The sequence below is a fragment of the Stegostoma tigrinum genome, chromosome 7 (genome assembly GCF_030684315.1).
Source record: "Stegostoma tigrinum isolate sSteTig4 chromosome 7, sSteTig4.hap1, whole genome shotgun sequence".
Taxonomy (NCBI): domain Eukaryota; kingdom Metazoa; phylum Chordata; class Chondrichthyes; order Orectolobiformes; family Stegostomatidae; genus Stegostoma; species Stegostoma tigrinum.
In genome coordinates, this window is record NC_081360.1 from 11,037,486 (window position 1) to 11,050,311 (window position 12,826).

Sequence of the window (12,826 nt, forward strand, 5' to 3'; positions counted from 1 at the left end):
AAGTGGATCAAAGGTCAGAAAGAAAACCTGCATGGAACAGTGATAATTATATCCTAAAACTCAAATTAATTATGGAAAATTAGGAGAAATACGTAGTAATAAATGTTCAATTGCAGTAGAGCTATTTTCAGTGAAGTGAGAAGGTGTCTGTTCCCAGGTAAATAAGAATCAAAGGTTTGTAGATAATAGATAGGCACAGTGAGATGTAGCTTTAAAAAGGACATTGGTTATTCAACTGAAAAGGAAAAAAATGGGCAACAGGGAAGTGGTGAGGAAGTTGAACCACCAAGTGCGGACACACACTCGACTGGCCACATGCTCTGACTCTTTACTGAAAATGTCCTATGATTTTTGAAATTTGGTAACAGTAGCTTTGTGGCATAGAAATCAGTATTTTAAATATCTTCAAGTAAGTTGTCTGTGCTTGAAAACTGGGCACCAGATGCAGGAGGTGCAGTTGCACCTGCTTCTGTTGCAAGAATGCTATTTCTCTTCTAAATCTAAAAGAATTATAGTTATAATGCTAAATACTCTGATTTCTGTCAGTAAATTGGTAGCTACCCATAACAATTCCATGTAATGAACTATAAAAGCAATTTTGCACTGCAGAAACTTAGCCACAGGCAACAGTAGATAATTCACTAAGAAGAACATATATTCAGCTTTGTGTGTGAAACAGAAAACAAAACATTGAAAAGCAAAACTTTTAATTGTAATATTATAGTATTACCCAACATATCAAAGTTGAAATGGATCTTTGATGACAGCAAGAAATGGATGACAGCGAATAGATTTGTACAGCTGACTTGATTTTTATTTCCAATTAAATCCGTGATTTGGAAAAGAGGACATTTGGAAATATTGCCTGATTTGCTGTCACCTGATTTACAGCACAACTCAAGACTGAGCGGCCTGTTTATACTTGATTAGTGATTAACAAATATGTAAAAAAGAGAGAAATTACAGACAGGTGACAAAAGATAGGGAAGCTCATTTAAAGATCCAGAGTAACACAATAGGCCAAATGGCCTCATTCTGGCTTTACTAAATATGACAATGAGAAGAAAATGATATATTGAGCTCGGGTAATGAAGACAGTTGGAAAAGCCTCAGGTGGAGTATAAACACTGCTTGGGCTGAATGAACTGTTCCTATGCTGCAAATAGTCTATAGTATAGACAGTGGAGTCTCAGGACTGTGTCAGTATTTGGAGGTTATCACTGCAGTTACAGATAATATCTAGAAGAGTTCTGATATTAGCAAGCATTCCCCAAATAATGTGTTAATATATGCTGGAGGTCCCTGGGTCTTTGATAATATTTTCGGAGATTTCCTACAAATGTAGTCTGAAAAGGATTGCATTGGATAGTGTCACATAATGGAAAAGAATCTTGAAATGTTGATATGAAACATGTTAGTCTGCCTGAATTCTAATGATAGGAGTGTCATACTTGTGAATTGATTGCAATAGTGAGAATGAATTGTCGGAAACCGATCAAGAAAGAAGTTGCAGAAGAACAAGGGGGCCTGAATCAGTATTCCTAATGAATCATAGGCATTAATGAGATTAACATCAAATTGTCAATGAATATCACCGAAATAGACCAAAGTTAGAAATGGATCAATAATAGACATATCAGCTATCTACCCTGTGTGTGTGATTTAGACTGGCCACTGAAAATCATTAAATACAAGGTAATTTATAATAGGATACTGAAAGTAGCTAAGAAGACACTATAATGAATAGTGGTTATCTCCAGTGGCACAATTTTAATAATTACTCTTGAATTCCTCCTATTTTTCTTTTACCACTTGTGTATCTCACTCTATAGATTTATGTAAATTAAAATGCATATACTGTTAGCTGTGGCTCAGTTAACACTCTTGCCTCTGAATCAGAAGACAACGATCCTTGTGATCAAACAAAAAGACCATGTAGCACTGAGGACTGATGGAGGTGTTGTTTTTCAGATGACAAAATAACCCAGGCCTGGTTTGCCCTCTTGCACAGACAGAAAATTCTCAAGTCACTATTTTGAATAGCAAAGGTATTCAAGTTCGCGAGTAATATTAAGTCAATGTCACAAAAACAGATGATCTAGTTATTATCATCTATTTGTATGAGAGAACCTGCTGTATAAAAATTGGTTGCAGTTTTGCCTACATTACAACAGTTATTATATTTCCAAGGTACTTCATTGGCTGCAAAGTATTTTGGGACACCTAAGAGCATGGAAGCGTGCGATAAGTGCAAGTCTTTCACATTTTAATTGTCAGTAAAATGTCTCTGACTAGCTCTCACTTTTCTATGCCTCTTACTGTCTTTGTTTCCCCCTCTTTCTGTATTCCAACATGTCACATATTTTTCATCTTTATGCATCACTGTTCTTTTAAATATTTTCTCTTTGTGTCCTTTATCATCTCATCTTGCCATATACACAGATCTTGATTTCAAAGCTCAGTCTACATGATAGTAGCAGAAACTATCTTTTCTCTCCTTCGTTATAAATAAATCTAATAGGGAATTCAGGAAAATCTTTGCTGCATGGAAAGTGGTTTGATTGTGAAACTTGCAACTACTTAGAGTAAATAAGGCAAATTGCATGCACACTTTTTTTTGAGGGGAAGCAAGATAAGCACTTGAGGGAGAATAGAATAGAGCATAATAGTGATAGTCTTGCATCAAGATGAGTCAGGGGAATGATTAGTTGGGGCATAACATCACGGTAAACCTGTTGGACCAATGGTTTGTCTTTCTGCTATACTTTCTAAAACTTGTATGCAATGTTAGGAAAAGACTGAGAGAATGGAAGTTAGAACTAGAAGAGATAAGGGTTAGCATAGACTCAAAGGAGCAGGATTATCACTGGGATACTCAGATGTGAATATTTATCTTTGCAAATAACTGCAAACTAAGATACATGCCATGGACATAGCCTAGGAAAATTAGTAGGCAAATAACAGATGAAATTTGATGCAGTACCATAAGGTCCCTCACCAACTTCTACAGATGCACCATTGAAAATATCCTGTCTGGGTGCAAAACAGCCTGGTACAGCAACTGCTCGGCTCAGGATCGTAAGAAACCACAGAAGGTGTTGTCACAGCCCAGACCATCGCGGAAGCCAACCATTTATGGAGGCGTAGAGCTGGATGAACACAGCAGGCCCAGCAGCATCAGAGGAGCAGGAAGGCTGATGTTTCGGGCCTGGACCCTTCTCCAGAAAGGCCCGAAACATCAGCTTTCCTGCTCCTCTGATGCTGTTGGGCCTGCTGTGTTCATTCGGCTGTACACCTTGTTATCTCAGATTCTCCAGCATCTGCAGTTCCTACTATCTCTACCATTTATGGACTCTATTTACATGGTTCGCTACCGCAGAAAGGTGGCCAACATCAACTAAGACCCGTCGCACCCTGGTAATGACCTTCTACAACCGCTTCCTTCAGGCAGAAGGTATAGAAGCCTGAACACTTGCACGAGTGGGTTCAGAAACTGCTTCTTTCTGGCCATTATCAGACTATTGAATGGATTGTAGCCTCAAGTAATATAACTGCAATATAACCTGTATGCCTCTCTTTTTGATCCGTACATCTTTGCTTGCTGTGATCTGCCTATAGTGCTCATAAACAAAGCTTTTCACTGATTTATTATCACGTGTACCAAAATACAATCAATAAATCAATTAATCAATAAAGTATATTGTGATCTATTTTGGCAGAAGGAATACAGAGAGGTAATATAGGCTTAATGGCATATTGCGACAGAGTATGCAGAGTCAGAAGGACATGGGGATGCATGTACATAAATCTTTAAGAGTTGATAAAGTGATTAACAAAATATGTGATCTTCATCTTCATTAGTAAATATATTGAGCACAAAAGCCGGGAAGTAATGCTTAAAATTTGTAAGCCTTAGGTTACAGGAGGATTATAGATGGACTGTCAGATGAGTTGGCAGTGACAAATGGAATTCAATCTGGATACATGTGAAGTGATGCACTTGGGCAGTATTTACAAGACATGGGAATACATGGTGTACTGCAGTACCCTGGGAATCACTGAAGATCAGAGAGATTTTGGTGTGCATGTACAGCAGTCCCTGAAGTGATGTGGATAACATGGTTAAAAAGGTATATGGTAGTTGCCTTTATTAGCTGAGGTATAGAGTTTAAGAGCACGAATAATATGAAACATTGGTTAGCCACAGCTAGAGCACTGTCTGCAATTCTGGAATCCACTTTACAGAAAGGATGTGAAAGCACTGGAGAGGGTGCATATGAAATTTACCAGGATCAAGCCTGGACTGGAGATTTTTGATAATGAGAGACTGGACACTCTGGGTTGTTTTCCTTGGAGCAGAGGAGTTTGAGAGGGCACATTGTTAAGATGTATAAAATTATGAGGATCGTAGATAGGATAGACAGAAATATTTTTTTTCCCTTGGGGGCAACAGTGACCGAGGGGCTTAGATTTAATGTAAGGAACAGACGGTTTAGAGGAGATACGAGGAAAAACATTTTCACCCAGATTGTGGTGTGAATTTGGAACTCCTTACCTGTAGAGGTGGTAGAGGTAGAAACCCTCATAATATTTAAGATGTAATTAGACATGCAGTTGTGATGCCAAGGTGTGTAAGGCTAGGGCCCGTGCTGTAAAATGGGATTAAAACTAGTTAGGTGGTTGCTTTTGACCACCGCAGACCAGATAGGCCAAAGAGTCTCTTTCTGTGCTATGGATCTCCGTGACTCTTAGACCTCTGTTTAAGCCACAGCCAGAGAATTAAACTCTTACAAGTTTCATACTTATAGTTAACACCAACAAGGTGCACTTCTTCAAATCCTCGCTCCCTCAAGTCATTACAGTCTTAATGCAAATCTTCGCAAGGTTCCTTTTCAACCAAACATCCAACCAATAAGTCAGCTTATTGTCTGGTTGCCTCTAATGCATGCACGCAGCTTTTAAGCATGCCAGAGCTTCACAATGTTTTTAGGTTTCTGTCCCTTTCAGTTTCCTCTTGTATTGCTTCCCAAATACCTCCAAGAGTTCTGTTTTCTTCTTACTGCCAAATAGAAAAGTAATTTGTTTGGAGAGAATTATGCTTACTTCTTTCCGCAGTACCGAAGTACTGTGCAACCTTTTCTTGCAGCACAACGGTCTATACCCAATACTGCGAATTACTTTCAGAGATAATGGGAAGTGCAGATGCTGGAGAATCAGAGATAACGAAGTGTGAACACAGCAGGCCAAACAGCATCTTAGGAGCACGAAAGCTGACGTTTGCCCATCAGATGAAGGGTCTAGGCCCGAAACGTCAGCTTTCGTGCTCCTAAGATACTGCTTGGCCTGCTGTGTTCATCCAGCTCCACACTTTGTTATCTGCGAATTACTTTTCTTCATTTGCCATTTTCTCGCTACCCACCTCTCATCTCCACAGCAATGTCAAGTCATAGGTCACTTCTCAGAAATTACTTTTATAACTAGGAAATCCAATTACAAACTCCTTTTCCAAAAACAATTTAATTTCCCTTTATATCTAGCAATACAAGCTTTATGCAAAGTGCAGAACTTGTCATACAGCAAATAGAAGGTGTTCCTCCAAGGAACAGGAACATCAACATTTCAGGTTGGAACCCTTCTTCAGGCCAGCTCTGAAGAAGGGTTCCAATCGGAAACAGTGACTTGCTGCTCCTTGGATGCTGCATGACCTCCTGAGCTTTTCCAGCTCCACACATTTTTGACTTCAGCTTCCAGCATCTGCAGTCCTTTCTGCCTCCAAGAAGCTGTTCCCTTTAGCTGCTAACCAAAAGGACATGGATGTAAGTTTTTGGCTAAGAGATGTAGGGATAATGTAAAAAGAACACAGATGTTGGTGATGACCTGCAACTCACCACTTGTAGGCACAGAGTGGATCAATGATTTCAGAAGGAAATTGGATGGGTATTTAAGGGAAATAAGCTTATAAAGGGCTACAGGAATTGAGTAAAGAAATGTGACTCCTTGTTTTGTTCTTCAGGAAGCCGGCATGAGTCAATGGGCTGAATGGTCTCTTGTGTCATAATAATGCAAGAACTCTACATGCACAGACATTTCAATGTGCAAATTTGGTAGCCATGGCAGCACATTAGGAGTGTTTCTCCTGGCCCTATATGTAAGGAACATGGGCAACAACAACTCGCTGTGATAGGCATCTGTTACTGCCTCCGAATGACCTCCCACATGCCCAAGGATTTCTTGAGTCCCCCTCAAATGTATGAATATGCTAACCACCCGTTCTTTTTTATCCCCCAAGGTTTTTAATTGGCATGGAGATATGTTAGTTCATGTTTATCACAACTCATTATTCATACTAATCTCCATGCTTAAAATGGTAAAGGCAAAGTTATCAGACCGTAGGACTGCTCTCTCATTAGAGAGAGAGAGACAACTGTGGTGATTTAACCTAAGGGTCACCAAGCCAAGGAGGTTAAGAGTGAGAATCCTTCATGATAACTTCTGTCAAATGTGGAAATTGAACTAGTGCTGTTGGTGTATCCTTACATTGCAAGCCAGCTGACCAACCAAATGAGCTAGATACAGACTAACCAACTGGCAAATAACAGAAACATATGCATATTATCAGCCAGTTCTTTTATTGCCAGGGACTGAGAAGAGTTGGAAATTGTTTGAGGGGGAAAAATATAAGGTTGAAGTCAGGTCAGAGGCTGTCAAATGGAAAGCTTTATTGAGCAAGATTACTGCTGCAGCGTACAGAATTATGCAATTACAGATGGGATCTGTACTGGGTCCTGGAGCTAAATAAATTTGGGCTGAGAGGTTAAACTGGATGACACCTTAATGCTTGATCATCTGCAAGTGACAAGCAGAAAATTGAAGAGTATTATAGCAAAGCAATAGGCCATTCAGTACATTTTCTCATTCAATCATTTATTATTGTATTCCAAAATTAGTTCTATTGTGTCATGATTTCCAAAAACCATTTAGATGTCTCTGATTCAAATAATTTTCTATTTTTTTTCAGAACAGAAGTAATGAATTTGCTTCAACTGTTTTAAGTGATAATGCATTGCATGTTCCAAAATCCCATTGCTTGTTCTTCGAACATCACTATCCATTCTCATATGGCAATTTTTAATTTGATGATCCCTTCACTGCTGACTTCCAGCCCAAGAAAATTATCTTTCCTTATTAATTTATCAAATGTGTCATTTAAAATAAAACCTTGAATAAATCTTTGAAGCTTTTGCAATTCTATTGGTAGTAGATACAAGGAGGGAAGTCAGCTTGTGCTAAACATGTTTAAGGGATGCCCTGCTTGATTTCCCTGCTGAAGTGTGAGTATCATGGGTGCCAGCTGTTTTTGTGACCTATTGCTTCTGTTAGGACTCTGAGAGCACCATTTGGAGAATATGCTCTGCTCAGATTTTCTGGGGTGTTAGCTGCACATAGTGGTCGTAAAGGAATTGCCAGATATCCTGCCAAAAAAAATGTATTTTTCTTCTTTAATTAAGCTTTGTATGAGTGAGCAGGAGAATTCCTTTTGGCCTCACACCTCTACTGCTGCTGCTTGTATTTATTGGAATCTGCAGCCTTCTGTTTCGATGGAAATGTGATCAGGTGCATGTTTAATTCTTGCTGCTTTGGCACCTGGAAAGCAATGTTTCTGTTCGATATCACTCTTCATATATCCTTTAGTTCCCCCTGTAGAATTACTGAATTTGAAAATTAGGGCAGTGCCATTTAGCTCCTGGATAGCTCCACATGCCAAAGGATGAAATCACAACCAGTCTTTACTCAGATAACAAGGTGTAGAGCAGAAAGAAGGGTCCAGGCCCGAAACATCAGCTTTCCTGCTCCTCTGACACTGCGTGGCCTGCTCTGTTCACCCAGTTGTACACCTTGTTACCTCAGATTCTTCAGCATTGGTGGTTCCTACTGTCTCTGAGTCAGTCTTTACTCAGTTTAGATTTACTCAGAGTGAAGCATTGCAAGTATATAAACTTCTAACTTAATCCTCACTCCAATGGCAGTGGAATATTCTGTATCAAAAACCCAATCAATCTGCTCCACTTCTGTCTAGCTAACTACAGTTGACTTAGAATTAACATTTGAAACCCAGTACTGAGGTGAGTAGTGAACCTGTACTTGCTAACAGTTAGAGAGACCTGGCTATTTTACCATAAGTGATCTTCCCTGTCCCATTAATGACAGCTAGTGGACTCCTGATGATTCTGACCTAATCATTGAATCAATTTGAATCATTTAATGTCATGTGTATTCAATGTAAAAATAGGAGAAAAGTGTGTACCTTTGTCATACATTCATGGCGCCATTCACATTAACTTAGAATAAGACAAGAAAAACAAAAGATAACTTAGGAGAATCAAACTTTCCTTTCCACTGCCGCAGTCCGACTCAGGGTCTTCCAGTTGTGAGTTGTGAGATGAGTGCTGCTGAAACAGGTAGACAACCTCAGGGGTGCTTTGCAATGAAGGCACCTTCATACAAGGTGAATAAAAATCGAAAATTGATAACCTGATGACAGTATGCCCCACAGGACAGAGGGAAAATCCCTCCAAATGATTTATTGAACAACAAGGGACAACCTTCCCTTGCTATGAGCCATTCTGTAGGAAGGAGTGTCACCACCCCATGCAATGGGCCTGATTAGGCCCTTAATTATGTAAATCAGCTTCCCTGTTCTTTGGCACAGTCAGCTGACCCACCCTACAGATCACTGTTGGGAAACAGAGCCAGTGACAAAACAATAACAGAAAGCCATCTTGACATGGCTTCCTTTACCTTGCTTTAACCACCTCACTCCCATCTCATTTCTGTCACCCAGTGTCTAATAAAATTCACTAGTGACAAAGATCTTTAGCTTATCCCATTTTCCTACACGACCATGCAAATTTTCTCCTCTCAAGCATTTGCCTGATTCTTTTTTGTGAGTTGCAACTGAATCTACTCCCTTCACCCTTTCACGTGTACTTAACAGATCAAGACTTGTTAAGTAAAACTAATTCTCTTGGCCTCACTTTTTTTTAATCAATTATCTCACATCTTTGCTCCCCTAGGTACTGATAGTTTGGCCAGTAGTAACATTTTTCACATATATTCCCCGTCAAACCACCTCATGATTTTGAGAAGCTCAATTCATTCTTCCCTTATTCTTCTTTACTGTATAGGGAACAATCAGATGAATTTGAACTGACTATGCTGTCTTGTTTTAATGACCTCAACTTGAGACCTAGCTGCGCGGTAGCATAGATCTTGAAAGTAGAGTCGCAAGTGGACAAGGTGGTGAAGGTGTTTGGCACGTTTGCCTTCATTGGTCAGTACATTGAGTATAGGAGTTGGGACGTCATTGTTGCAGCTGTAAGGGGACATTGTTGAGGGCACTTATCGAATACTGCATCTCTCTGCTACAGCAAAAAACTTGAAAGGGATCAGAGAAGATTTACTATCATGTTGCCTGGACTGGAAGGTTTGAGCTACGTGGAGAGGCTGAATAGGCTGGGGCTTTTCTCTGTAGAGTGCCTGAGGCTGAGGGATGACCTTGTAGAGCTTTATAAAATCATGAGGGGCATGAATAGGGTGAATAGACAAGGTCTTTTTCTCATGGTAGGGGAGTTGAAAACTAGAGGGCGTAGTTCTAAGGTGAGAGAGAAAGGTTTAAAAGGGACCAAAGGGCAGCTTTTTCATGTAAAGGGCGGCTCATGTATGGAACAAGCTGCCAGAGGAGGAGGTGGTGGAGGTGGGCACAATTACATTTAAAAAGCATCTGGATGAGAACATGAATAGGGAGGGTTTAGAGGGATATGGGCCAAGTGCTGGCAAATAGGACTAGATTAATTTAGGACATTTGGTCAGTGTGGACAATTTGGATCAAAGACTCTGTTTCTGTGCTATATAACTCTTGCAAGAGAGTAAAACAAGAAAGAAAAGCCTACACTTATATTGCTATTATTGTGATCATAGGATGTTACAAAGTGAATTAAAGTGAATGAGGTACACTGGAATTGTCACAGTTGACAATGTAAATGGTCCTTGTTCAGGCTGGAGAAGGTTGGGGATGATGTACCTGAGTGACATTTATTTCGTAATGTTGACTGGAAGACATCTTCTTAACACTGCTGACATGTTAAAACAATTATATTTTACTCTATTATGGTGTTCTGTCAGTTTGCATTTCAGGCATTTGGGGCAAATGTGTGAACAGAGAGCAAATGAAAAATAAACAAATTATACTTTTGGCAATGTTTCTGACTTCACTTTCCCTTATTCCCATTTATTTTCTCCCATGCCTGAAATTGGAAGGCTCTGTATTCTTAGGGGAGTGGATGATTTTGGTGCTTATCTGTTAACTGTCTTTTTAAATATAGTTTTGCCCTGTTGGCGGAAGTTGAAATTAGGTGGGATGGAGGGATTATGTGAGTTTGAGAGTAGGCTCATGTACAGCATAAACAGCATTAATTCATTGGTCAAATGGCTTGATTCTATGCTGGAAGCTGTATAAGTCTGTGCAAATCTCTTGGGTAATTGTAACCATCAGGATTAAGATCACCCCTTGTGTTGTTAAAACTGAGCGACAGAATTGTATTTAATTAGGAGACATTTTAATGCTCTGCAGGCTTTTGAAGAATTCTGTTTCATCTCCAGAACAGACTGAGATCTTTTCAAGTTCACAATATTCATTAAATTTTTATTTCATTGTCAGACTATAAACTCAATTAAGTTTGACACAGGTACTTGCATTAATGCCTCTCCAAAGATACTGACCAGGTTTCTTTGTGATTTATCATTTGGAAATGGTAACAGGCAAGACAACAAATTACAGCTGTTTGTGCAAGCAAGCATGACAGCCTCTGAACGATAGGGCCCTATGAAGGTGTGAATTAAAAGATGTTGAAATCTAACCCCATAATAGTCAGCACTGCTCTTTCTGTTGTCTGTACTGCAGCATACTTTAAGTATAATTATATATTTTTAGAACTCATTCACTACCAACCTGTCAGTAAATTAATAATTGAAATGTTAAGTACTTCATACAGCATTTTATATTTTTTTTCTGCAGGGACTGTGCGCTCAAACTTTCTTTGGTCATCTGCATTCCTGCAATGATGCCACCTTTAACTTGAAGGTGAGTTCTTTCTGCAAGTGCTTATTTACATAAAACCTGAAATTATATTCAATATAGCGAACATGAATCTCAAAAAGGAACCTTATGTTTTACCAACTTCCTTGAAGATGAAATGGAAAGAGCAAATGATGTAATATTTTAATATTGATGCAATGTTTAAATACCTTTAAGATAGCACATAATAGATTCATGACTGATGGTAGGAGCATGTTCAGTCATGGGAAGAACAAGGGGAGGCAAGCCGTTACAAAACAAAGGAGCATAGGAGTTAGGGGAACAGTGTTTAACATAAATTATTGTTGGGACCATTGACATTTACACTTTAAGTAAAAGATAATGAGACTGGATTGCACATTTTCTTACTGGGTGTGTTTTTGAAGGAGGCAGTGCATCAAATAAGGTGGCTGACCAGACCACTACATTCTCACCCACTTCAGAGCTCATTTCCATAACATAGGCGATAGGTTAACAAAATCAACTGCCTCCACTAATGACTGATTAAGGGTTAATTAAGCAGACCTAGCAGTATTTGTGAAGAGAAAGCAAAGTTGACATTTCAGGTTTATTACCTGAAGAATGGTCACTGAGCCCAAAACATTAACTCTGGATTCTTTCTACAGACCACGATGATATGCTGACCATTAACAGTTGACTTGGTAAAGTAGGCAGAGCAAGTAGCCATTCTTTTAAAAAGGTTTATCAAGAGTAAGCAAGAAGGCAGGTACTACATTCTGGCAAGTGTGGTGTTCAGAAATTGCGAGCAACATCCCCTCACAACCTTCCCTGTGGAAGACATAGGAGGAACTGCAGATGCTGGAGAATCTGAGGTAACAAGGTGTACAGCTGGATGAACACAGCAGGCCAAGCAGCATCAGAGGAGCAGGAAAGCTGACATTTCAGGCCTAGACCCTTCTTCAGACATGGGGGAGGGGAAGGGGGTTCTGAAATAATTAGGGAGGGGGGAAGGTGGATAGAGGAGAAGATAGGTGGAGAGGAGTCAGACAAGTCAAAGAGACTGGGATGGATCCAGTAAAGGTGAGTGTAGTGGGGAGTTGCGGGTGGGGGGGGGGGGGGGGGGGTGGGGGGAGGGGGCAGTTCAGTCCAGGGAGGACGGACAGGTCAAGGGGCCGGGATGAGGCTAGTAAGTTGGAGATTGGGGTGGAACTTGTTGAGGTGGGAGGAGGGGATAGGTGGGAGGAAGGACAGGTTAGGAAGGTGGGGACAAGCTGGGCTAGTTTTGGGATGCGGTAGAGGGAGGGGAGATTTTGAAGCTTGTGAAGTGCACATTGATACCATTGGGCTTCAGGGTTCCCAAGCAGAATATGAGGTGCTGTTCCTGCAACCTTCAGGTGGCATCATTATGGCACTGCAGGAGGTGCAAGATGGACATGTCGTCTGAGGAATGGGAGGGAGAGTTGAAATGGTTTGCGACTGGGAGGTGCAATTGTTTAGTGTGAACCAACTGTAGGTGTTCCACAAAGCAGTCCCCAAGCCTTCACTTTGTTTCCCCAGTGTGGAGGAGGCCACAACAGGAACAGCGGATACAGTATACCCACATTAGCAGACATGCAGGTGAACATCTGCTTGATGTGGAAAGCCTTCTTGGAGCCTGGGATGGGGGTGAGGGAGGAGGTGTAGGGGCAGGTGTAGCACTTACTGCAGTTGCAAGGAAAAGTGCCGGGTGTG

The 12,826-nt window shown here is 40.3% G+C and overlaps 1 protein-coding gene across 4 annotated transcripts in view; it reads left to right on the forward strand.

Annotated features, from left to right (window-relative positions):
- LOC125453945 (sperm-associated antigen 16 protein) overlaps positions 1-12,826 on the forward strand; it is an 825,922-nt gene that overhangs the window by 578,542 nt on the left and 234,554 nt on the right. For all 4 annotated transcript variants that reach the window (XM_059647037.1, XM_059647038.1, XM_059647039.1 and 1 more), the window contains one exon: positions 11,075-11,140. In XM_059647037.1, coding sequence (XP_059503020.1) covers positions 11,075-11,140 — 66 coding nt within the window. The remainder of the gene's footprint in view (positions 1-11,074; positions 11,141-12,826) is intronic.